Here is a 25770-nt window from a genome sequence, read left to right as displayed (position 1 = left end):
TAAAAAATTACCAAAAAGATACGTTAAAAATGTCGGTGGTTTTTTTGCTGTTGTTAATACTATTCTTAATAGTACTGTTATTGTTGTTAATACTGTTGTTAATACTCCATTCACCAACAAAGAAATCACAAATGACAGTAAGAGATTTCTTAAAGGTTCTTCAGCTGTTCATCACAGAGGTTTTCCGAAGTATAAAGTACTTCTGCGATCAGTTTTATTACATCTATTGTTTAGATATTTTGTGTTTTGGATCATTATCCCCCCCTTTAAAAAAAAAAAAGTTATCAACATGGCAATACCTCATTATATCCTTTGAGGTTTCCTGGACAAAAACCCATTACTATTTCTGTCTCTAATTCATCCTTTTTGCCTGCTGTGCTGTGGGTATGACATCAATTTATTATAACCAACAATTTACAGTGCCTCCTAGTCACTAAATTACCACCATGCACACTGATGATTCAGAGGCGGAAAAAAAGCTAGCATATACCACTGGAACCGGCATACTCCTCAGTTAAGAAAAAGCTTGGTCCTTATATTTCCCCTTAACAAACAAAGCAGCCATCAATACCAATCTACATGGATGTTACAAACCTTCCTGATAGCTGGAGAAAACAGAGCTCTTACAGATTTTTATAGCTACTTGTTGAAAGATACATACTGAAACCTAAATGGTATTATAACAAAACTTATGAAACTGACACTTCAATTGATGACTATTAGTACTAGCCACTCTGACATTTAGACACATAAACCTCCACACTCCTAATCTGCTCCAAGTGGGGAATGTTCAGAAGGTGGTTTAATAATTTGTTCTACCTCCCATGCCCCTGGTATGGTACTGTTTTCTATTTCAAGAGCCCACGGCCAGTAAAACGTTCCATCCTTATAATAATAGTATTTAAGGGCATTCGATTTTTGATGAACGTTACATAGTGTTTGCAGGACTAAATAAGAAGTTTAATTTCAACCCCAAGTCTGCACTCCTTTCTCTCCCCCGGCAGTCTCCAAGCAAAGAGATACGACCTAGGAAACAGACAGGCCACACGAGCCTAGTCAGGCCCACGTGCCAGGCGTGAGGTTACCCAGATGACGGAAAACTTAACAGGTCTAAGAGCAGCAGGAGAACCACTTCCCACGGGCTTGTTTCTGAAGAGTCGGATGATCTATTAAAGAAAGCAACGAAGGCGCCTGAGACTAGGGTGGGGGCAGAAGCGGGCGGGGGGAAGGCACCTCACAATACACTTGGCGGGGAGAAGCAGCACCTCCTCCGTGGGCTTAGCTCCCGGAGCTCTGAAGGCGGCAGTGTGCTGAGCGCCACGGTCACAACTGAGATTTGTTTCCCATGGAAATGGTCTGGAACAGAAGCATTTATGTGGCCCAACTTCATACAAGTGACACTTGAGAAAAATAAATGAAGTTATCAAATCATTCACTGAAAGAATATGGTGTTCTATGGAGAGTTAGTAAACTAGGGAAGCTGTGAAGCTAGGAAAGGGAACAGTGTTAAGACAACATCAACAAACTGGCTTCAGAAAAGAAAATGGTAAAATCGACTGCATAACCTATGAGAAAACAAACGCAGTTTCTTCGTCTTTGGCCCACGGAGTGCATGAATGTTCCCACAGTTTGGGGGAGGGGGCCTAGCCGAAAGCAGTCCTCCAATAAATATTACAATTCTTTTTTCATTTTTTATCTTAAAAGGTCACACAAATTTACCTTATAGTCTATGATATCCATGTTTGTTTCATTGTAAAAATGTCTCTCCCTCCCCCTGGACTTGATATAAAATTAATGCTCCAGGGACTTAAGCCATGTTATTTTCTGACTACCAGGTACCCCCCTAGCATCTCAGCACACACCTGAATAATCTTTTGGAGAAACCTAGTTCTAAAATTAAATTTTTATTTAAGAGAAACAAGACCAGACAAAACGAAACAAAACCAACAGCAAAGAATTAAAACTTAAAGGGGGAAAATCCTAGAGGAATATCTGAAACAAATCTTGTCTATTCAGAAATAGTCCCACTCCTGACAAATGTGATTTTATATTAACATAGCATTTAGTCAAAAAAAAAAAAAAGAAAAGAAAAGAAAGAAACCACTCACTACCTAAAATGGGAATAAAAGGCTTTTCTTCTATACTTCATCTTTGGAAACAAAAAATTTTGGCTAAAAGAAGAGGAAAGAGTTACACCCACCAAAAAAAACTTCAGAATGGGAAGAATTAGTATCACCAAGTGCTTCTCAACTTTGCCAACTAACAGTATTTTAAAAATTATTCATTCCAATTTTCAGAGAACAACTCATGATGCTGGCTGGCTGGCAACACCTATACACTCCAGCACTTTATATGGTATTTTATCTCAAAGGCAGAAGACCACTTTTCTTAAATCTCCAGGTAATTTTTAAAATCATATTCCCTATATATGCTAATTTATCATTAATTATTAATAATGCTTAAGACATTAGCCTCTAAGAGGAATACAGAAATGGTTAAGACCCAATTTACTAGGGAAAAAACAAAGTCGAAAATCTGGTGCAAAGAAACATCCCAGAAAAGAAGATCTTCAAGGAACATACTATCAAACAGAAATACTGCTTCGCTAAATTTGCCAACAGGATCTTAAAAGGAGGGCTATGTTGCCATGTGACAGGGTCAGGTACGTCCTAGAATCCAGTAACTGAAACTACAGAAGCCCATGTCAAGATGGATTTAGGCAGGCTTCCGGCCCACCCTCCACCTTGCTCCTGAAGTAAAGCCACCAGTGAGGCCAAGCAAGGTAGGGTCCCCAGTTGGGGGCGGGTGCCCTAGTTGGGGGCGGGTAGTATCCAGCATGGGATGTCAGGGCCTGAATAGAATGAAAGAAAGGGGGTGTTGCAGCAACAGATTAACTACATACAACAGAAACCTGCCCAGTGCTAAAGGATAATGGGAGCTAGATTCCTCAACCATCAGAGAAAGGAGATCTAAGCATGGAAAGGGAGGTAAGAGAATGAATCCTTTCGTGTGGAAATGGGACTCTGGGTATCAAAGTAACCTCATGGACAGACAGATGCACACACAATCCCTGGTTCAGTTCACTGAACAGGCCTGAGAGGGGCAATACCCTGACAGCAACCAGCAGCACACTGGCTTCTAAGTATTTCCCATTAAAACAAACCAGGGTCTCTTAGGAAATGGCAAACTGCAGAGCTGGGGCAGTGAGAGGAAAAAAAGTGCCTGGAATATCTCGTGCCAGAAAGCAAGAAACTTGCTCAAAAGAATGACAGAGACATGCCAAAAAGACACAGAAAAATATAATAGTAAAAGATCATAACCCACTGAATAAAACAGGAACAGAAGAGTCCATCCTCATACAAACACATACACGATTGCATTCATGGGAAGAACAAGCTTTCACCCTACGTTCAACTTTAAAGGCGGAAAGAAGGACTGGAGTTAGAAAAGCACCATGTGGCAATCATCACAGTAATCATTTATTCAGCCAAGAAACATCAATGGTTGCTAGAACTAGTGGGTGTTTGAGTTTGATGGGGAACAGGATCTTTACATAGTCCAAAAGTACCTCTCCACAATGACACTTCTTAATTATAATAACAAAGAGAGTAACTTTACAGAGAAACCTGGCCAACAACACCTCAATCAAGTGATCAGTGTTAATAACACCAAGAGCAGAATAAATCAATGTCATGAACTCTCAGAACACAAGAAGAACCCAGCGTCACTTCTGTAATATTCCTGCCCTAAATGCGTAACTTGAGTTTAATCATGAGGGAACAATAACAAGTCCAAACTGACGGACATTTCACCCACAACCAAAGAAAGACCGAGGGCCTACTTCAGACTGAAGGTGAAAAAAAGAGACACACGCTCAAGAGCATTTAAAATGCCATCCACAGGTCCAGCTGTAGCAGGATGCTGAGGACAAGGCAGTCAGTGTGTGACGGGCCTGCAGTAAAAGATCGTTTAGACAGCAAGTTCAATACAGAAAGTGCAAAAAGTGCCTTCAGCCTTGTAGCTTAGACCCTTTAAGATCACTACGGAGTTAGTGGTGTTCAAATACCGATCCAGTGTCTCAAAGTTCTTGTCTTGGACTTTCAGTCCAGTATCTCTCTCACTGCCTATTCACTAACCCTGGTAAAACTTTCTGGATGCTTCAAGGAAAAAGCATGGAAAGGAAAAAATTAAGCTCAAAAGATCTCTGTTTTTAACCTTGGTACAAGATTTGATTGTAATTACTCATTAAATAGTTTCATTAGACAGAACCTCTTATCGGTTAGGTTTTTTTCCACGCAATTGGCCACAGGAAGTTAAGGTTAAGTGGTAGAGTTTAGGGTCCTCTTATCCTGGAGCAGAAACAGCTCAGGAAACCTCTTCAGTAAGACTCTACAACACAGCTTTTCAACTACACTACTCTGCACTGACGTCTTCCACAGAGTTTTGTTAACTGTCAGGAACGTGAAGGAAGTTTAGAGTCCTTACTTCCATCACAGCACGGGATGGTTCTGATTTGCACAAGTTCCTTCGGACACACCAGGCAAGGTAAACTGGGCAGATGTGACGCCCTTTGAACAAATAAACTGTGGAAATCTTTAATCTCTGCACTGTAATTACTTTATCTGTTACACAAAGCTTACGTTTTCCACACAAAGACCTATTAGTTAACTTGTTAGCTAATCAGGTAAAAGGTTTTTTTGTTGAAACATCAAGAAAGTCTGCACAGAATAGGCCACATGCTGGGTACCTTTATCCTCTAAAATAAAACCTAATCACTTTAATCCATCCATCTTTCCAGTCTAATTTCCCCACCACTCTGGTCAGTCATACTACGCCACGTGTAGTTTCCACAGCAGGTCAGACTGTCCCATCGCCCCATGACTTCATACTTACTGTTCCCTTTGACAGGATGCCCCACCCATGTGAGGTCGAGACCATCCAGGAAGGCTCTGGGTAGCAGTCTCGCCCACACGGACTTCTCCCTGCCACCCCACTCCTCCACCCCGAGCAGTCTGTCTTTGGTTTCCTTGAACACCCTGTTCCCAGCTCTGTCAGCACTTCCTGCTGAGATGTGTGATTACACATGTGCTCTCTCCCCTGCGGGATCACGGGCTCCTTGAGAGTAGGGTTCTGTCTCACTCATCTCTGATCCCCTGTCCGGCTAGGAGGAGGAGGAGGAGTCCCGTACCAGTCTGTACCGCTTCTATTAGACAGTGAAACTGTCATCCAGAAAAATCCAGTCTCTGCAAAGTGCACTCAGTTATATCGCTGGCAATTTATTTGTCTATTGGGAAGTGGATGGGTGTGAAGCATGAAAACCACCTCTGCGGGGGGGAACATCAAAAAGAAGAGCGCTATTACTGCACATTTCCAGACTCGACCATCTGACTACCCTTAACTTGGCCCCCGCCTGCTGGTTACACTCCCCACCAGAACTCACCCTTCAGACACCTCTCCCAGAGCCCCCGCCCCATGCACACAGCTCTCTGCACTCATCTGCACAGGGGCACCATCACTGCAGTTGATCTAACAGTGCCCTGGCAAGGGTGCACACTGCAGAGGACAGGGCCTTGCCCACTGCTCAGCCCGGAAGCCCCAGTGCCAGGCACAGAGCCAGCTCACAGACATTTGCAAAGTGTCAATTTTGCTGAGTGTTGAATGAATCATAGAAGGTTATACCTCATGTCTCTCCCATTAGAAAAACTCCAACACGGCAAGGATGGGGACACAGTGACTCCCTGCAGAACCCCTGCCAGTCATACAGCACCACCACCTCATGGCTGGCATTTCATGATTACTTATTGAATGACAAACGATGAACAACTCCTGTATGCCTCTTCAATATCCCTCTCACATTGTTAACAGTCACCTGGGTATGAAACATGGAAGGTAATCATCTCCTGTACACTGTTCAGACTTGTTCTAAAAACTTTTGCCATTATTGTTAAGGTTAAATGCTCTGTATTAATATTCTAAACGCCTAAGGCACATGAACAGACATTAAAAAAAAATGGGGAAAAATTCAAACCCAACCTCAGAGAAGATCAATTCAACAATTTTCCATATCCTCACTATAGTCAAGCATAAACCTGTCCAAGCTTAATATTATAAAAATACAGAAATGGAAAGAGCCTGAAATATAAACAGTCAGAAATAACAGTACCAAACAAAAGCGCACCAGCCTGGACTAAACTATACACAGGGTCCTAAAATCCTCTTCCTGAGACAACAACGAGACATTAGGACGCACCTATCAGAATGGCTAAAATCCGAATCACTGACACCCCAACTGCTGGAAAGGATGAAGGCAGCGGGAACTCTCCTCCATTGCCAGCGGGGATGCAAAGTGCCCCAGCCACTTTGGAAGACAGTCTGGCAGTTTCATACAAACCTAAACACATTCTTACTGCAATCACACTTCTAGGTATTTACTCAACTGACTTAAGTACTTACGTCTACAGAAAATCACACACACGCAAGTTTTACAGCCACTTTCTACATAATCGCCCTAAGCTAAAAGCAACCAAGATGTCCCTTCAATCAATGGACAGATTAACTGTGGTATATCCAGACAATGAAATATTACTCGGCAATAAAGAGAACTGAGCTGTCAAGCCACAAAAAGACATGGGTGGAATCTTAAATTCATATTCCTAAATGAAGAAGCCAGTCTGAAAAAGCTACATAGTGTATGATTCCAATTCTATGACATTCTGGAAAAGGTAAAATCACACAGATGGTAAAAAGAACAAGGGCTTAGAGGGTAGAGGGAGGGAGGGAGGAGCATCAGACAGGTGAAGTACAGGGATTTTTTTAGGGCAGCGAAACTATTCTACATGGTAATATGATACCGTAATGACGGATTCACGAAACCACGTATTTGTTAAAACCCACAGAACTCCACAGCATTTAAAGTAATTTTAAGTCATTTGAGGGGTCAGGGTATCCGGGGATAGAACATAGCCTATGACAAAACAATCAAACTGTTTTACGAATGCATGAAACTATCTCAGTTAAGGGAGCTGGGGGGAAGGTGCTGACTTAAGCAACAATGGAAATGAGTAAAGACTAAAGGCAAATGGAACCGTACGTAAGCACTGTACTCTAGGTGGTAACGTTTCTCACGGCATACATGTTGACAATTCTGAAAGCACTACACATATATCCTGGAATTGAACAATCAAGCAAAGGGATGGTGGATGGTGACAGCCAGGTCTCTCACTGCTGAAGTGGGAGGGTTACGGTGAAGCAAAGGGAGAAGGCTAGAGTGATCCAGCCGGTACTGATTCCAGCTGGAGACATCAGTATCAGCTCATGTTTGGTCTAATCAGATGCAGGCGGCTATATACAGAAGTATTTACAGATCTGTGTGTGTACACGGGTCACCATCCACGCACCAATGCCCTTGTTCTGTCATAAGAAGGGGCCTAAAAGCAAATGACACCCCAACAGCAACAAGCACACCCCCTGTTGATCTTGATTTCTAACACCGTTCTCTAAAAGGAGGAGCCTGGGCTCCTTGAAGAAATGACTGATTCTAGGGCTGGGGCAGGAAATCTACAAGAAGAGCCTGCAGCATCTTCTAGCGCCAGAAAGTAAGAAAGGGAATCCGACTGAAAGAACTCCCAGTGGCCGAACCCGGAACAATGTTAGCAACCGACCAAAGCAGTATGTAACCCAAAATACCCATGAGGCCACAGGGGATATAAATTAGTAACTGAATAAATAATGGCAGAAGAGACACATCTGTGCAGAATTCTAAATAATATACACACACACTGCAACCTCAAGGCCGGGGGGGCATGACTCCCCACGCCTTAAGAGTGGGGGCTGTGCTGAGTGACTTCCTTCCACAGACCACAGGGTGGAAAGGGAAGAAGAGAGTTTTTAGAGGAGAAACCTGACACTCCCTCGGCCAGATGATCAAGGTCACAATCTACAGTGATAAGCCAGGCGATGAGGGACATGTCATGAGACCTCAGGGTCTTCCTCTCAAAAACCCCAACCTCGGTCTAATGTGAGAAATACAGGACCATCCTAATGGGGGACATTTTACAAAATACCTGACCAGCACCGCTCAAAACTGTCAAGGTCGTCACAAACAAGGGAAGCTTGAGAAACCGTCACAGAGCAGAGAAGCCGAAGGGGACAGGGTGACAGAAACAAGGCAGCAAGGAAAAGCCAAGGACGTGTGCCTAAAGTACGGCCTTTTCTCTTTCTGCTCACTATTCTGTAATCCACCGAGCCTCACACCAGGGATTCTCAAACTGTGGTCCCTGGACCAGCAGCATCAGCATCACCTGGAAACCTGTCAGAAACGTGAGCTCTCAGGCCCCACCCCAGGTCAGCTGAGCCCACTCTTGGGATGCGGCTCGGCAATCTGTGTTCTGAAAGGCCCCTCAGGTGGCTCTGGTTTCTGACGCAGGAAGTGGGTGGGGCTTGAGAACCAAGTGATGCTCAGGCTGCTGCGCTGGGGACCACGCTGTTGAGAATTGCTGCTTTGGACAAACCAAACGGTCAGAATGGCCATTCGTTACTGAGCGCTCTAGGTGTGCAGGCACTTAGCACAAGGCACCTGTGAGAACGGTTCCACCACACCCACATCACGAGAGTGCTAATCCCCAGGCCACACCGTCACAGGACGGGACGCTGGAGCCTTTCACCTGCCCTCTTGAGGGGCTATTTTTCTGGGTAACATTCTGTATTTGTCTCCTGAGGCTGCTGTAACCAATTACCACAAACTGGGCTGAAAGTGCCCAGCAGGGCCGTCCGTGTTCCTCCGGGGAGCACTCAGTCCTCACCTCTTGGCTTCTCGTGGCTCCAGGCCGCACAGCTCCAATCTCTGCCTGTCTTCTCCGTGTGTCTGTGTTACGTCCTTTCGCGTCTCTCCCAGAAGGACACTTGTGATGGCATCTGGAACCCATCTGGATAATCCAGGGTAATCTCCTTATCTCAAAATCCTTAGTCTGACTACATCTGCAAAGACTCTTTTTCTAAATAAGGTAATACTGACCAATTTGAGGGACTGGGGCTTGATGCCTTTGGGTGACCATTATTCAACCTGCTACACATACTGTATGTCAGGATGCTATTCAATGGATTTCCCCTATAAAATTATAGCAGAGAATAAAGATTTCTGGCCAAGGATCTGTCAGCTGTTTTCTTTCTACAGGGGTGACCACAGGATAGCATACAAAATCAACTGCAAGTGTGGAATACTGCCAGCTTCTAAACGATCTAAAATTCAACTTACAGTTAACACTCTCATCAAAGCCAGAGCATCCAGGGAACTTGTTTTGGAAGATCCTGATCAGCATCTTTTTTTGAGACTTTTGAGAAATTTTAGGACTAGCTAAAAGATTTCTCAAGAAACTGATCTGGGAATGTTTGCTCTGTTATGTTTATATTGACAATTTCCTAAGAGTAAATCTAGGGACTGGAAATCAAACTTCTCTTCTGTTTGTTCTTTGGTTGAGGTTCACCACTTTAAACCCATTACACCACTGCTTTAAACTAGCCATTTACACTGGCTCAGCAAGAGTTGCAAAGAGAACTGACAGAGTGCAATGAGGTTTAACTGGTGTCAGTAAGATATTGTCTTAAACACATGAGTATGCGAAAAACACCCCACCAAACAAAAGAACATTAAGAACCATGAAAATTTTCCCTTTATCTAAAATTCCTAACAACTGAACTTTATTGGTTATTTTCAAATGAATACTGGCAATATTGATAATAAAAAGTAGAGTGCACTGCATTATACAGAAAAAGAAAACATAATTTCATCAGAGTGAGAACTGCAGGCTCTGAAGTTAGAATGCTTTACCATCTGTACGGCCCTGGATGAGTTAAGTAACCCTGTTTCAGAGAAGAGGAAACAGTCTTGGAGAGCATAGTTTAAAGGAGTTTTCTCTCTGTACTGAAAGAATAAAATATCCTTTAAACCTCACCGTGAAAACATTATTTATTACAAGGTGTAAGTGAATCAATGTTCAATTAAAACTTTCTCCTAAAATTAACAGTGATTTCTGCCAAGTTAAGCACCCACTCGCAAACCATACTGATCTATCAGAATTATTACAAAATGACTTAGCTCGCCTGGTGATCAGCAAGCTCTCCATCAATCAGGAGTTTTATGGGCCAAAAATTATACCAGGAAGGCTGAGCCCCTGGTCCATTTCTCTATCAATTTCTAAGGGTTGTGACGTGATTCTATGATGACGTGTCATTCTATGGAGTGGCTTATCTTTTTAAAAATAAGCACAATCATGCAGTTTGAAATCAATGTAAGTGCATGTTCAATTTTATGATGAATAAAACCTCTATAACACAGGGCCACAAGCCTCAGAGCTTACTACTCCAAGCAAACAGTATTTGGCTTCTGACCAGGTGCTGACCACCCATCACCTGTGGTCCACTGGTCCTTAGGCTGCACCTGGGGTTTATCAGTTTTAAGTACTATTCCACATACCAGTCGTCAGCAGATAAAAAAGTCCTTCATCGTTATGCCAGCACACCTCCCACCCCGTCTACCAATGTCAGGAAGTTCTCTTTTTAAAGAAGATAATGTTCACTCTTGATAAAAATCTCCCACATAACCACCTTCCAAGCCAACTGTAACAAGTGCCAAATGGTCGGTGTTTAAACATTGCAGGTTCAAACTATGCAAACATCCATCAAAGGTAAGGTCTTCTTCTCATTTCACTGGCCTCCCCTGCTCAGTCTCCTCTGCTGGATCCCTCTCCATCTCTGACTTCTAACCCCTGGCAGCCTCTGGGCTCAGCCCTAGGCCCCTTCTTCTATCTCCATTACCTCCCTAGGTGATGTCACCTGTCCTTTGGCTTTAAATAACATCTAGATGCAGATGACCCACATTTGTATCTCTAGCCTGAACTTCTCCATCCCTCAGTGGCTCAGGCCACTTTTCTCTCCCCACCTCTTATCCCTCAACGAGTCCCATCAGTGCTATCTTCAAAATTCATCCACAATCTAACCACCTCTCCCTACTCCAATGCTACCACCCTGGGCCAAGCTACCCTTCCTCTTCCTGAGTTACTACACATGCCTGCTCACCAATCTCCTTGCTCCCACTCTTGCTCCCCTGCAGTTTCTTCTCTGTCCACAAACCACAGAGGTCCTTTTGAAATATCAGCTCCCCAAATTCCTCTACCCTCAACCTCCAGTGGCTTCCCAGCTCAGAACCCAGAGCCCTTAACTTGGACAGGCCTTACAGGATCTGGTCTCTCTCGCTCATATGCTCCAGCCACCCGGCCCCCTTGCTGTCCTAATCAAGCACACAATTCCCTGCCCTAGGGCCTTTGCACACCTCAGTCCTACCACTGGAAATGACCCTCCCTGGATATAACAAGGTTCGCTTCTCACTCTCTCATCTAGCATAGCATTCCCCCACACTCCATCACTCTATCCCCTTACCACGCTTGTATATCTTTAGATGGCTTAGCACCACCTGCCAGTATATATTTGTCCCTTTATTCTCTGATGTCCCCGTGGAGAAGTAAATGTGTCATGAGCGCAGGCTGTGCTGTACTCCCTGCCGCAGTCTGTGTCTAGAACAGGGCCTGCTACAAAGCAGCCATGCAAACAGAACTAAATCAATCATTTAAAAAATTTTTAATTATGTTTGCATCATCTCGGCTACCATGTCCACCTGAGCCTAATAAAACCACCAGAATTCTGAGTTATTACAGAATCAATTTATAAAAACCTAAAAAGCAAACAGGTATTCCTTGGGTGGTAAAAAAGAATTAAGAATGGATTCATCCTTCTGCCTACAATAAACCACATCGTGATAAACAAAAATAAGCTTTATGTCTTTAAATGAGTGTTCCTGGTGAAGAGGAATGAACAGATGTTAACATGTATGAAAGGGAAAACAGCACCTACAGTATTTTAAAAATACCTCTGAAAATAAGTGCCAGACATCAAAAGAAGTAACTCCGCACTGATTTATGCCTGCAAGGGTTCACTGAGAGAAAACACAGAGACAGAACACTGCAGGGTTAACCATGGCGACGTTAGCAAGAGTGCTAGCGTTAAATTGCTGAGTGAATGCTGAAAGCTTCTTTTTAGCCAGGGAAAACTTTTGCTGTAACAGTACCATTACAAATTTCTTACAGTAATAACACGGTACATTATAAGCTTGCTCGAATGATAAGCTCTTTATGAAGGTTAAAAGTCTGCGGCCCTCTCAAACAAAGGCCTTTCTGTCCTGGATTTCCTAGAAGTCAGTAAGCTAAAAATCACATCCTGCATGATACCCACTTAGACCCACAGAAGAGCCAGTCTTCTGCGGCTTCACCCGGCTCCCCAGGGCACTGAGCAGTCAATGGGATACAGAGGCAGAGACAGCAAGCTCGCTTCTGTGTCCAATTAGATCATCTCTGGGTTCTCTCTGCTTTTTATTTTGAAACAATTTCAGATTTACAGCAGAGCTGGAAAGGCAGCAGAGAGAGTTCCCATCTCTTCACCCTGCTTCCTTCAGTGCTAACATCTTGTGTAGCTAAGCGACACATCTCAAAACTAAGAAAGTAACATTAATACAACACTATTAACTGAACTATAGACTTTATTCAGATGTCATTAGTTTTTCCGCTAATGTCCCTTTTCTCTTCCAACCCAGGACCTCACAATACATTCAGTCATCACGTCTCCTTGGTTCCTTCCATCTGGGGACAGTTCCTCAGCCTTTCCTCGCTTTTCGTGACCGTGGCACTTCTGAAAAGTGCTGGCCAGGTGTTCTGTCTCTCAACCTGGGCCCATCCAATGTTTCCTCGTGACTAGAATGGAGTTACAGCTTTGGGGGAGCACTCAGGCGGACGTGACGATCCTCAACCCAGCCCATGCCGTCCCGTCTGGGAGTGCATGAATATAAACACGGCTTAATACTGCTGATGGGAAGGTGGTGTCCGCCAGATTTGTCTACTATAAAGTTATTATTTTTCCCATTCCCTACTGCATTCATTTAAAAAGAGTCACCAAGTCCAGCCCACAAGGTGAGGGAAATTAAGTTCCACCTCCAGAAGGGAAGATTATCAAATAATTTGTGAGTTAAAACCATCATAGTGATTAATAAATACACTGTAACCACTTTTTTTAAATTGAAATTTGTCTGATATACAAATCTCAAGTTACGGTTCATGGCAACTAGCAAAAGCAGAGGCTTAAAATAGAAAAAGAAGAAGCAAACTTAGGCTTGAGAAAGATTTATAACCAGAACACACAAACAGGCATTTGTGAAATCATCAATTGCAGAGACAAAAAGATATTTTAAAATATCATTTAGTTTTAGCTTTAAAGTATTTGTCAGTTTAATATCTGGCCAAAAGTTCTTCGTTTTCATCACTGCATCTAACAGAGCTTCCTCCCCTGTCATTACTCAGGATTTACTGCTGACCAGCACTCATCATCCCTGACTTTTATCTGGCTACACAACTCACTGCAATTAACATGGCTTTGAGGAGAGAAGAAAGGAAGAAACATACAAAGCATGAGCCTATCAAAGAGATAGGATGTGCCAGGTCTGGCTTCCCTACCAGCTGGACTCTACATTCCTTACCAGATAAAGACAAAGGTCTAAACTGCTTTTCTGTCTCCTCCACTACCCAGGACAAAGCTCTGCACAGGACAGGTGCTAAATAAGACGACGCCAATTAACCGAAACAGAACTGCATCCTCTACGCAGTTCTAAAACATCACTGGATCAGGAGAAGTTTTGTGAGGGTATAAACGGCACTGATGGTTCTTAAACACGAGCAAGAACGAGAATCATCAGAGAAGCCTGCGAACAGTGCAGATCATCAGACTACACCTGTCAAGGGGCCAGTTCTGGGTCTGGGCCCGGAAATCTGCTCTGTAACAAACACCTTAGGTGATTCTCTTACAGATGAATCTCCCTTTAAGAAAGAGCAACCTGGTGTAAGACCTACACGTGATGCTACTGCTTAAAGCACACATGTGCGCATGCACACACACCCACAAACAGGAACAGACATACAATTTTCCCACTGAAAGAGGTCCCTACGTCACTCAAGGTTGAGAAACGCTGACTTACAACACACTCCCAAACCTTACGCAGCAGCTTTACCTCTGACTGCTTCTTCCTCAGTCAGACGTCACATGCATTCTTGCTCGTGTTCCTCATTTGTCACTTTCTGGACATCAGACAGGCTCATCCATTCAAAAAGATAATTAAACGCGGGCATTAAAACCTTTAAAAAGCTTTGCTATTGCCATTCCTAGATCTCTTACAAATCTGATGGGACACCGTCCTGACTGTTCGTAACAATCCAGAAACCCAGCCATCTTCAGAGAAGGGGGAGACCCAGATGACGCAGGCCTCCTCCACACTGTCCGAGCAATTCACCCCACCCCGCTCCAGCCGCCCCCCAGACCCTGCACACTCTCCTGTGTGGCTTATGCTGTTTTCCCCTGGTTTATTGCTGGTTTAAAACTATTATTAGGTAGTGAGGTTATTTTTTCATATAGATCAATCCATTTTCACATACTGATGTTTTTAGAGCTCATTTTACTCTTTCTACCTCAAAATGGCTCATATAACACTTTGACTACAGAGATCCAATTTAAAAGGTAGACTGTCAGCTTATTACAAGAATCAGAGTGATAACATCAATCTTCTCAACTATACAGGAAATGCTCTTCTGCTGTATTTTAAGATAAAGAGGAGGATATATCCATGCCACAATGTCCCCTTGCGCCCGGCGCAGCCCTCCAGCACAGAGGAGAGCAGGGCCTTCCCTTTCTGCCCCGCTGCCTCCATCTAGGGCAGTGTCTGGGTTGTGTCCAAATGTAACTGGAAAAATGAATGTGTGTGACTATTGTAACTGATTGGTCGGAGGTCTTTCTAATTTTTAGGGTGCAATTTCCTGACTTCTTAGAGGACACTCAGAGTGATATATCTAATTGTGAAAAGCAAAATTAAAGCTGTGAAGCTAAGGCCACATAATGGATAGTCTCAGTCCTCCGAAACTTCTCTCCTCCACAAGAGCAAAGATAACATGGGCAAAAATTGTTTCAGGCAACCTTTTCAGGACTCTGGATGTTAGCCAAAGGCTTGCAGTAATCCAGGAAGCATTTGTGCAAGAATAACAGTGAAATTTTGGTAAAAACAGTGAGCTCTGTGACATTTTAACTTGTCCTATTTCCTTTCCTGGATTCCCCAGCAATGTGGTAAGTTTGAAAACCAAGAGTCCACAATCACAGTGAAAACCAGCAGCCTGGCAGCCATGGGAGGGGGCAGAATGAGGCTAGAGCTCCTTCAAAGCCCCATTCCCAGAGAACTGTCATTATCTGACCTGTCTGGTGGTTTCCTAGAAGACCCCACTTGCAAGGCTGTCTTTATTTGCCCTGACCCAGAGCTCTCCCACTGCAAACAACCTCTTGGTGGGGAAGAGAGGAGATACTTGTTAAAAACAATCACAGGCAATTGTTGAGTATCATCTGCCTGGAGAGGAAGAGGAGGCTAACAGGGCAAACAAGGCTAACCAAAAAGCTTAGAGAAAAGCTGGGGTATGAGACGTCCATAAGGGGCTTTGAAAAGCGTTACCGTATTCCTGGAAATCTAGAAGGTCATCTACATGCGTGGGGCTGTGCGCATGCCCAGGGAAGACCTGAGAAGGCACTAAGCTCTCATCTCTGATTGACCTTGAGGCTCTGCACAAGCGGGAAGCAAGGCTAAGGAAGAGCTGAAAACTGCATGGTGAGTGTTGAAGGCAAACACCAACAGGTACACAGAGCCCCCCAGCGAAGACTAGGGAACGTATTTGTTCCAGCACCTAAGGAAATCTCCATGCAATCATTAGCTGACCACTAAGCAAACGAAGGAGAGGTTTTAGTGACCACAAACACAAAAAGAAGACAGACTTACAGAATTAGAGGGGAGGGTATAGCTCAGTGGCAGAGCCAGTGCTTAACCTGCATGAGGTCCTGGGTTCAATCCCCAGTCCCGCCATTAAAGAAATAAATAAGTAAATAAATGAACCTAACTATCTCCCTCCCCTCAAAAAACAAAAACAAACAAAAAATAATACCAGGCTTACAGAGTTAATTCTGCAAAGTCACTAAACAACAGCAACGTCATCAAACCATGGGGAGGGGGCAGAATCTGATTCCCAAAGTTGCTACATTATTTAAAAGGTCCAATTTCCACCAAGAAGTTATGAGACATGCAAAGAAACAAAGTATAAGCAGCCAAAAAAGGGAAACTATAAAGAAGAGCCAAACAGAATTTTTGGAGCTGGAAATTACAGTAACTGAAATGAAAAATTCACAACACATCTAATAAGTAGAAGAAAGAATGAGCAAACCTAAAGTCAACTGAGATCATCCGATCTGAAGAGTAGAAAGAAAAAGGAATAAAGAAAAACAAACAGAGCCTGAGCATACGTACAATGGCAGTCCCAGAAGAAGAGCAGGCAGAGAAAGGGGCAGAAAGATGACTGAAAGAAATAATGGCTGAAAACTTTCGAACTTTGATGAAAAACAATCTACACACCCAAGAAACTGAACAAACTCCAAGTACAATCATCTCAAGAAGAGCCACATCACAGACACATCACAGCCAAGCTGGTGAAGGCAAGCGAGGATTAAGAAGCAGCAAGAGAAGCAACGCATCACACATGAGGGGTCCTTAATAAGATTAACGGCTGATTTCTCATCAGAACCCACGGATACCAGAAAGCCCCATTCCAAATGCTGAAAGAATAAGACTGCCAACCAAGAATTCTTCATGAACAAAAGTATCCTGCAAAAGTGAAGGAAAAATTAGGACATTTCTAGATAAACAAAAACTGAGAGAATCTGCCACGGGCAAACGTGCCCCCTGAGAAATATTGAAGGAAGTCTTTCAGATTAAAATGAAAACACTAAACTGTAACTCAAATACACATGAAAAAAGAGCCCAGTAAGGTTAACCACAAAGGTAAATAGAAAAGATGATAGAAATGTAGTTTTTCTGTTTGTAATTCTTTTTTCCTCTAATCTGATTTAAAAGACAACTGCATAAAGCAATAATTATAAATCTGTGCTGATGGGCATGTGATACAGAAAGATGTAATTTGTATGACAATAAGCATCAAGTATTTGGGGGGAGAATGGAGCTATACAGAAGCAAAGATTTTGTATACTATTGTTATTAATTGGTCTTAATTTGAATTAGATTATCGTCAGTTAATGTGTTAACTGTAACACTCAGAGTGACTTCTAAGAAAATAACTAAAAATAAGGTAAAAGAAATGACAAGAGTGAAAATGTACAGAAAATATGTATTTAATACAAAAGAAAGCAGTGTAGAGGAACAGAAAAGACATGACATAGAAAACACACAGCAAAATGACAGATGTCAACCCTATCAGTAATGACATTAAATGTAAATGGATTCAACACTCCAGTTAAATGGTAGAATCAGCAGAATGGATTAAAAAATGATCTAACTATAGCCTTCTACAAGACACACTTTAGATTCAAAGACACAAATAGGCTACAAGCAAAAGGATGGAAAAAGATATGCAAAAGTAACCAAAAGAATGCTGGACACAAATGACAAATGCTGGAGAGGCTGTGGAGAAAACGGGACCCTCCTACACTGCTGGTAGGAATGTAGTTTGGTGCAGCCACTGTGGAAAACAGTATGGAGATTCCTCAAAAGACTAGGAATAGACTTACCATATGACCCAGGAATCTCGCTCTTGGGCTTATATCCAGAAGGAACCCTACTTCAAAAAGACACCTGCACCCCAATGTTCATAGCAGCACTATTTACAACAGCCAAGACATGGAAACAGCCTAAATGTCCATAAGAAGATGACTGGATAAAGAAGAAGTGGTATATTTATACAATGGAATACTACTCAGCCATAAAAAATGACAGCATAACGCCATTTGCAGCAACATGGATGTCCCTGGAGAATGTCATTCTAAGTGAAGTAAGCCAGAAAGAGAAAGAAAAATACCATGAGATCGCTCATATGTGGAATCTAAAAAAAAAAAAAAATACAAAACAGAAACAGACTCATAGACATAGAATACAAACTTGTGGTTGCCAAGGGGGAGGGGGGTGGGAAGGGATAGACTGGGAGTTCAAAATTTGTAGATACTGACAGGCATATGTAGACTAGATAAACAAGATTATACTGTATAGCATAGGGAAATGTATACAAGATCTTGTGGTAGCTCACAGCAAAAAAAAAAGTGACAATGAATATTTATGTATGTTCATGTATAAATGGAGAACTGTGCTCTACACTGGAATTTGACACAACATTGTAAAATGATTATAATTCAATAAAAAATATTTAAAAAAAAGAACACTGGAGTAGTTATACTAATATTAGACAAAACAGACTAAGACCAAAATTGTTCCTAAAGACAATTTTTATAACGATAGAAGGGGTCATCAATCAGGAAGATGTAACAGTTATAAAAACAAATGCACCTAACAACAGAGCCCCACAATACACGAGGCTAAAACTGACATAATAGAAGGGAGAAACAGACAATTCAACAGTAATATTGGAGATTTCAACATCCCACTTTTTAAATAATGAATAGAACTAGCCAGACAGACAAGGAAAGAGAAGACTTGATCAACATAAAAACCAACTAGACCTAACAGACGTCCACACAGCAGTCCACACAACAGGAGCAGAACACACACTCTTCTCCAGTGCAAAGGGAACATTCTCCAAGGTGGGCCAAATGTGAGGCCATAAAAAAGTCTCAATACATTTTTAAAAATTGGAAATAATACAAATAATACAAAGTATGTCCTCCAACCACATGGAACGAAATTAGAAAGAAATCAGTAACACAATGGTTGGCCTCAGACTGCTGTGTGGTCCTGGCCTCACTTTCTCTTCTCAGTTCTCCTTTCCACTCAGTACTGATACAGTCTTTACATAATAGCCTTCATTTTTGGGGTGGTAATTTGCCCTTCTAATCTATTAGGGGCTTGGAAACTGAACCACCAAACTGGCAGAACAAGAGAATGAGGCTCAGGCAGCATCAGCGCTCAGGATTGAAGCATCTATTCTAGTCACTTAGAGGGCTGCCTGGTTCTTGGAATGGCACCCCCATAACACAAATCCACTTACCACAACTAGCAGTTAACACATTTCTTCTGCGATTAAAGAAAAAAAAAATCCCAAGCTTCTAACGTAAGGATGTTCAATACTCCTTTGAAAGCCAGTTAGCTAATAAGGAACAACTTCTCCTTTTACATATTTTGCTCTAAACTCCCAATTTCCTTGGTGATATACCTCTCTATTAAAAGAACATCATAGATCTTACCCTCCCCTGTAATGTTTTATATTTAAAATCAGCATCATAGGGTTTTACACTTTTAAGTTTTTTCAACTTTTTCACAAACACACGTTTTTGTCTCTTCAACTAGACTACAGTCCTTGAGGCAGAGAAAAAGGCCATTCACGTTTCCTTCTTCTTTTGCGATCTCCTGCCAGTTCAGAAGGCAGTACCGGGCCCATTAACGGTCCCTTAACAAATACTTACTGGTTAACTCAGAGCATCCCGACTGGTCCTGGTACGCTGGTATATCCCAAACAGTTCTAGACGCGCCAAGATAACAATCCTTTCAGGTCTGGAGGGGGCGGGGGAAGAGGACAGGGGTTGGGGCGCAGGGGCCTTTTCGGGGCAGTCACCGCAATACATGTGCCATGGTATGAAAAAGGCTGGGAAACGCTGGATAAATGACTGGTGAGAAACACTGCTGAAAAGAACTGGAAATAGCCTGAATGTCTGTAACACAGATGAAGCTCTTTATGTTCCAAATGGAAAATCTTCCAAGACATGGAACTGAAAACCAGCAAGATGTGCACAGGATGTAAAGTGTGCTACGGTTCATACGCAAGGGGGAAGATACACAATCTTAACTGCCTACGTATGCATAAGGTCTGTCTGTAAAGATGCACTACAGGGGCTGCCTCATGAGGGAACCCAGTGGCTGTAGACAGAGGTGGGAAGACTTACCCCTATAAACCATTTGCACTTCTCAGTTTTGAACCATGTGACAGCATTAGCTATTTAAAATTTTTTTTTTTAATTTTGGTAGCCGAATCTATCTATGCCTATTACTAACTTTCATTAGTAACAATTATTTTCTACTCCAGACATTCATTACTAGTCAAACATCGAGTCAGAATAATAAAAGCAAGATCTGGATGCTGGCTACCCAGCTGTGTCCAGTTTGTGAAAATCCACTGAGCTCTACACTTATAGATACATGTCCTTCAATAAGAAGTTAAAAATATGAATACATTACTTACGTCAATTTTCTTTTTTCTCCCTCTTATTAAGAGAGTAGCATAATATTTCATATATTTGCCTAAATAAAAATTTCCAAAAATTTCAATAATGGTTCTCAAAAAAATAAAAAACTTGGCATAACTTGAGTTAATAATGCTGACCCCGTGTGACAAGGGGAAACCAGGCTTGCCAGGTCCTCCTTCCTCTTTTCCAGCTGTATTAAGGGCCTCAAGCCCCACTCTCTCTGCTGCTGGGTCCTCAGAGTAGGCGGTTTTAATAAGCCTTGAAGAGCGTTACTAAAAACTGTCTACTGGTTTACCATATTGCAGTCACATTTTTCCATTATAAAAATGAAGCTTTTAAAGCCACTTAACGAAAATCCCAAGGTCATAAAAGACAAAGAAAGAGGCTGTGCAAACGTTCCAGATTAAAGGAGGCTAGAGACATGACAGCCAAATGCAGTACCTGACCCCAGGCTGAAGCCTGTGATGGAGAAGGAAGAGCTGCTATCGGGACTTCAGTGGGTCTGCAGACGTTAGATTAAATTTACTTAAGCTGTACTGTGGTGGTTGGCTTTTCCTATTCTTAGTTAAAATACATTAATGTTATTTAAAGCGAAGGGCCACAAAGTAAACTACCTGCCCTAAAGTAGTGGTGGGTTAAGTCTACATCTCGGGGGGGGGGGGGGCACACTCAGAACACAAGCAAATGATAGTGCAAATGGAGTAAAACCTTAACAGGTTACTCTACGTATAGTGTGTATGGATGTTCTTTGTCCTTTGCGGTTTTTTTTTTTTTCAATCTCTGTAATGTTTCTGTGAAATTAAAATGATTTCCAAATAAAGTTTTTAAAGTCATGTATTAATAATTAACCACCAATAATAATCAAAACAAGCTCAGAAATGAATTTGGATTTTGATTATGACAGCTGTTTCTGAGGATCCACTTTAATTATGTAAGTGTAATCCCAAGGTATTATTTCGACTTGCAAAAAAAAAAAAAATTACACCTTCTGGCTAGGTTTATAATAGAGCTAAATAAGTACCTTCCAAGACCCAAAGCTTAACTTAATTGTCTTTAACATAAGACTCCACCTCAATAATTTCTCGTAATGTGAGCCTTAATGGAGAAGCTAGATTTACAGGAAGTTTAATAGAAGTTCCTCATGCACATGAGGGATTAATCTTGCCTGAGTGGTGAACACAATGATAAATCCTAATGACAACTTAGGTTAGAAGCACTTAAAGCCCGACAAAAAAAAAAAAAATTAAGAAAAGAAACAGAAGAGAAATTAAAGAGTTAATAAAATGGTAAATGTCCCGACAGATTTTTAAAAAATGATTAACGATGAAGAACTACACGTGAAAGGCAAAACTTTAAATTTACAGAAAAATATATAGAAAACTCCTGTGACCCCAAGGAACGGAAGAATGTCCCAAGACAGAAAAAGCACAAACTGCATGGGAAAAGAGTAACAAATGAGACTGCACTTAGATACGACAATCTGCATATAATAAAAATGCCAATTTAAAGTGAAAAGACAAGCCACTCTCTGGGAGAAGATATTCTCCCACAGAAGGACAGTCGTCTGGTACATGCCGGGTGGAGAGCAAGCCAGCAGCATCCAGGAAAAACCCTGGTCATCGGGCACTTAGAGGAACGCAAAGCAGCAGGGACAGCAGGAGAAGCTGACTCGAGAGATCCTGGGCAGGGCCAGGGAGTGACCCAGGGCAGGAGCTTCCTCCCCGACCAGATCCCTTTAGCTAATAAGGTCATTTACCAGATGCATCGAGTCTAAGCAACAGCTCCAAGCGTGCAGACAGGACGATTCCCAGAACGCCGACGTCGGGCCTTAGAAAACGTGGGCGATTACATCATAATAAAGGGAAACAATCTCAAAACTGTCTCCCAACCCCTAAGTCCCCAGGACAAAACTTTCTCACTCTATCTTGGCGAAACGCTAGGTCAAAGTCCTTGATAAACTCAAGATACTGGCTCTGCTGGTATCTCTCTGGCAACATATACAATCTAACAGCAGCGTATTACTCAGACACAGAGGTTTAAAAATTCTCTCTCAAAGGCAGGCCTACCCTTTACAGTTCCAGCAGGAAGGCCAGCTTTTCAGGGATGGAGGCAGCATAAGCCACTCCAAAATATTCAAGGCATCACACATTTTAACCATAATGAAACACGTAAAGGTTAAAACTAACTAAAGACGGGGAAAATGCAGGAATACTGCCAGTTGTATTTTGCTTAAAACTGCACAAAATCCCCAAACAGCTTTCCCAGTAGCAAAAATCCATGGCAAGAGAATTCTCCCCTAGATCCAGTAAGCAATGAAATGGCCCGTGTGCAGGGGGGCACACACAGAGATCAGAGGGTTTGCTCAGATCACATTTGCGCTCTAAAATGTATCTTTTATAATTAGAAACTACATGTAGACTACTTCCTGTACACTTGAAAACGTCCACTTCCCTATAAGTTCAAATGAAAAAAATAGTGATTAAGAGACATTTAAAAGCAAGTCTGGGGAAAAGCCAAGTACAGGCAAGAATTCCATTTCTTCACACGAGCACTTAAGAAAACTAACTCAGGAGAAACGCTAACAGTTTACATCTGAAAATGAGTTTCTCTTTCTTGGAAAAAGGTCTAACAATTCCCTCGGCTCCTCACAACTATCGGTAGTTTATCAATCTAAACACGACACAACCTAAATAATTTTTTCCATTCTGACTAATATCACATCCTGCAACTGCAGGCAAGCGGGGCATATCTGCCAATAAAAACAAAAGTCAAAAAAGCTAACTCATTTTCTCCAGAACTATTAAAGAGAAAACATCTCTAAGTAGGTTTCCTTCAAAAATTTGCATGTATGTGTCAAAATAACTCAGAAATTGACTATTCTGAAACGAACAACTATATTACAAATTACAGACCATAATAACTCTCTAAAAAAGTCAAAGTTTAATAAATGCAAAGCCAAATACTATTGGCTTTTTCACATCATTACTCATTTTATGAATTCAAAACATGTAAGTTTCTAAACCGTGTGGGTCAACATGACCAGATGAGGCCTCCGGGAGAAAGGGACATTTGCAATCACATCTGCAAAATCAGATGAGATGAATTTTTCTGAAAAATCATGAAAACATCACTGTGACCTGCAGCAAACCTTTTCTTTGGGTCCCGAATACCATTATTTATTAACTGAGGTATTAGGACAAATGTACACAAGGCATGTTCTAAAAACCAAGAGAAAAGGTATTAAGAGGGAATTCAAATTAAAAGAACCAAGTAAAAAAATGTATAATAACTTAAGACCAATTTTTAAGCCTCAGAGAGGATAGTATCACTCATGGTTTCCTACGACTAGTCCAGAACTAATGACAAAAGTAACAGATTTTCTTCTGTTCTTACCTCATAAGACCAGACACACTGCACCCCAGCAAACCTCCGGACACACCTTCCCACCTCCACATCCTCGTGGGTCGTGTACATTTCCCGGAGGCACTTGCCAATGTGAGGTACCATTCTCCGGAGAACCTCCCGGCTCATGATCACACCAGGGCCCCCCATGCAGAAGTTCTCGCCAGGTTCCAGAGCCAGTTTCCCCATTTCCTCCGTGGTGCCCAGTCCCGTCTGTCCGAGAAAGAGGGGTTCACTGCTATTCAAACTCCTCAGAAAATTCTCCAGACGGTCTCCTTTGATGTAAACATCGTCATCTGCTCTCATAAACCATTCATATTTGTCCAAGTAGTGGTCATGCATGTACTTGAGCATCATGAAAGACTTCTTCTGGGGTGGGTAGGAGTCGTCCACGCCCCGCAGTGGCACTACTGGAATCGGGATCGATGTGTCTGAACCCTCACTAGAGAAGAATTCGACTTTCCCAGGAATTGTCTTGGACCATGTTCTGGAATTAAAATAAACATCAGCGAGAGAACAGTTTATTCCAAGCATCCCATTTCCAGAAATTCCTATATCTACTCATGTTGAATCACTGCACATTCAAAAGGCTAATAAAAAGCTACTTGATCTGCTTACTTCCCCTTAACGGAAACCCACGTTACCGGGTATTGCAAAGTCTTAATTCATTTTCAAAAGAACCCCAACAACAACAACAAAAAATGATGATGTGTTAACATATTTCCAGGACAACTATGTTTCAGCTATGGCTGAAAACCAAATTGTCAGGGCACCAAGACTAAACATTCAGGTTAATTTTTTGATATTATCAACTCCTTATCTACAAATTTCTGGGCTCTGTAAAACCAAAAATTAAAAAATAAAATTGTTCATTGGATGCTTTTTCTCTGAATGCTCGTCAAGTGCCAGGTATGTGCCAGGCCACAGGGATGAGTGGTGAGCAAAATGCAGACCCTGCAGCTGCCATGGAGCTGCCACGAGGAGGGCCAGACATTAACCCACGAGTCCCACCAGCGCACACCTCATCGTGAATGAAGACAAGTGCTCTGAAAGCCAGGCGTGCAAACAAAGAATGCAAACCAGACCCGGAGCAGAGAAAGCTTCCCCAAGATGAGGTGAACGCCAGGGACAAGAAGCAGAAATGGATGGAGTGCAGCGTGCGGCGGGGGGGGCTGTTGTGAGGGGGCTGGGGGAGACTGCAGGGCCTGGCAGACCCCCAGAGATGGGGCCCTGATCCCTGATGCTTCCAAGCCACAACAAGCCACTGAAGTCAAGGTGAAGGGCCATGTATTCTCAATTACAAGAGTTTAAAGGGGAATTTGCTCATCTCATTGCCAGAGGAATCAGTGGTCAATTCAGAGGAAACAGAGTGAAGAATCTCGCTGCCAAACAACCGCCTTAAGGCCATCAGGCCGCATTTTTCCTGATACCTTCTTATGCTGTGTATTGAGAGCTGATGTAGTCTAGCCACAAAAATGCATTTATATACAGACAGCTCCTGGGAAAAACACAGAGAATAAATGAAGTAGTACATTTAGCCTTAATGCAATCAAAAAAGCACAGTTCCCAGATGATGGCCTCCCCAATGTATTTTTATCTTACTTAACTGTTACAACTGTATTTCTTACAGTGAAAAGTGACATGAAGGACCAACAAAAAGCATACCTATCTTCACTATGTAAACCTTAGGAGAGAAATACCTGAAAAGATACACCAACCTCTGGGGAACAGGTACAGAAGTAGGGAAATGGGGAGGGGCTGGGATTAGGTAAAGATGACTTTCACTTTTTATTCCAAGTAGCTCTATATTGGGGGAAACTTTTATAAACATGATACTACTTTTTTGAGAAAAAATTTAACTGTGATAAAATATGTATAACTTAAAATTGATCATTTTAACCATTTTAAAATAAAGTATGATGTTCAATGGCATGAAGTCATTCACACTGTCCTGCAATCATCACTACAATCCATCTCCAGAACTTTTTCATCTTGCAAAACTAAATTTCTGAAGCATGGCAACACTCCGGTAATTTTAAATACAACTTA

The 25770-nt window shown here is 42.1% G+C and overlaps 1 protein-coding gene across 1 annotated transcript in view; it reads right to left on the bottom strand.

Annotated features, from left to right (window-relative positions):
* The window catches only part of CHSY1 (chondroitin sulfate synthase 1), a 60504-nt gene that overhangs the window by 21473 nt on the left and 13261 nt on the right, over positions 1 to 25770 (bottom strand). The window contains exon 2 of the mRNA XM_064480524.1: positions 23713 to 24208. Coding sequence (XP_064336594.1) covers positions 23713 to 24208 — 496 coding nt within the window. The remainder of the gene's footprint in view (positions 1 to 23712; positions 24209 to 25770) is intronic.

The sequence above is a fragment of the Camelus dromedarius genome, chromosome 29 (assembly GCF_036321535.1).
Source record: "Camelus dromedarius isolate mCamDro1 chromosome 29, mCamDro1.pat, whole genome shotgun sequence".
NCBI classification, from domain to species: Eukaryota; Metazoa; Chordata; class Mammalia; order Artiodactyla; family Camelidae; genus Camelus; species Camelus dromedarius.
Note: the sequence above shows the minus strand (reverse complement) of the source record. Positions and strands in the feature narration are given on the sequence as shown.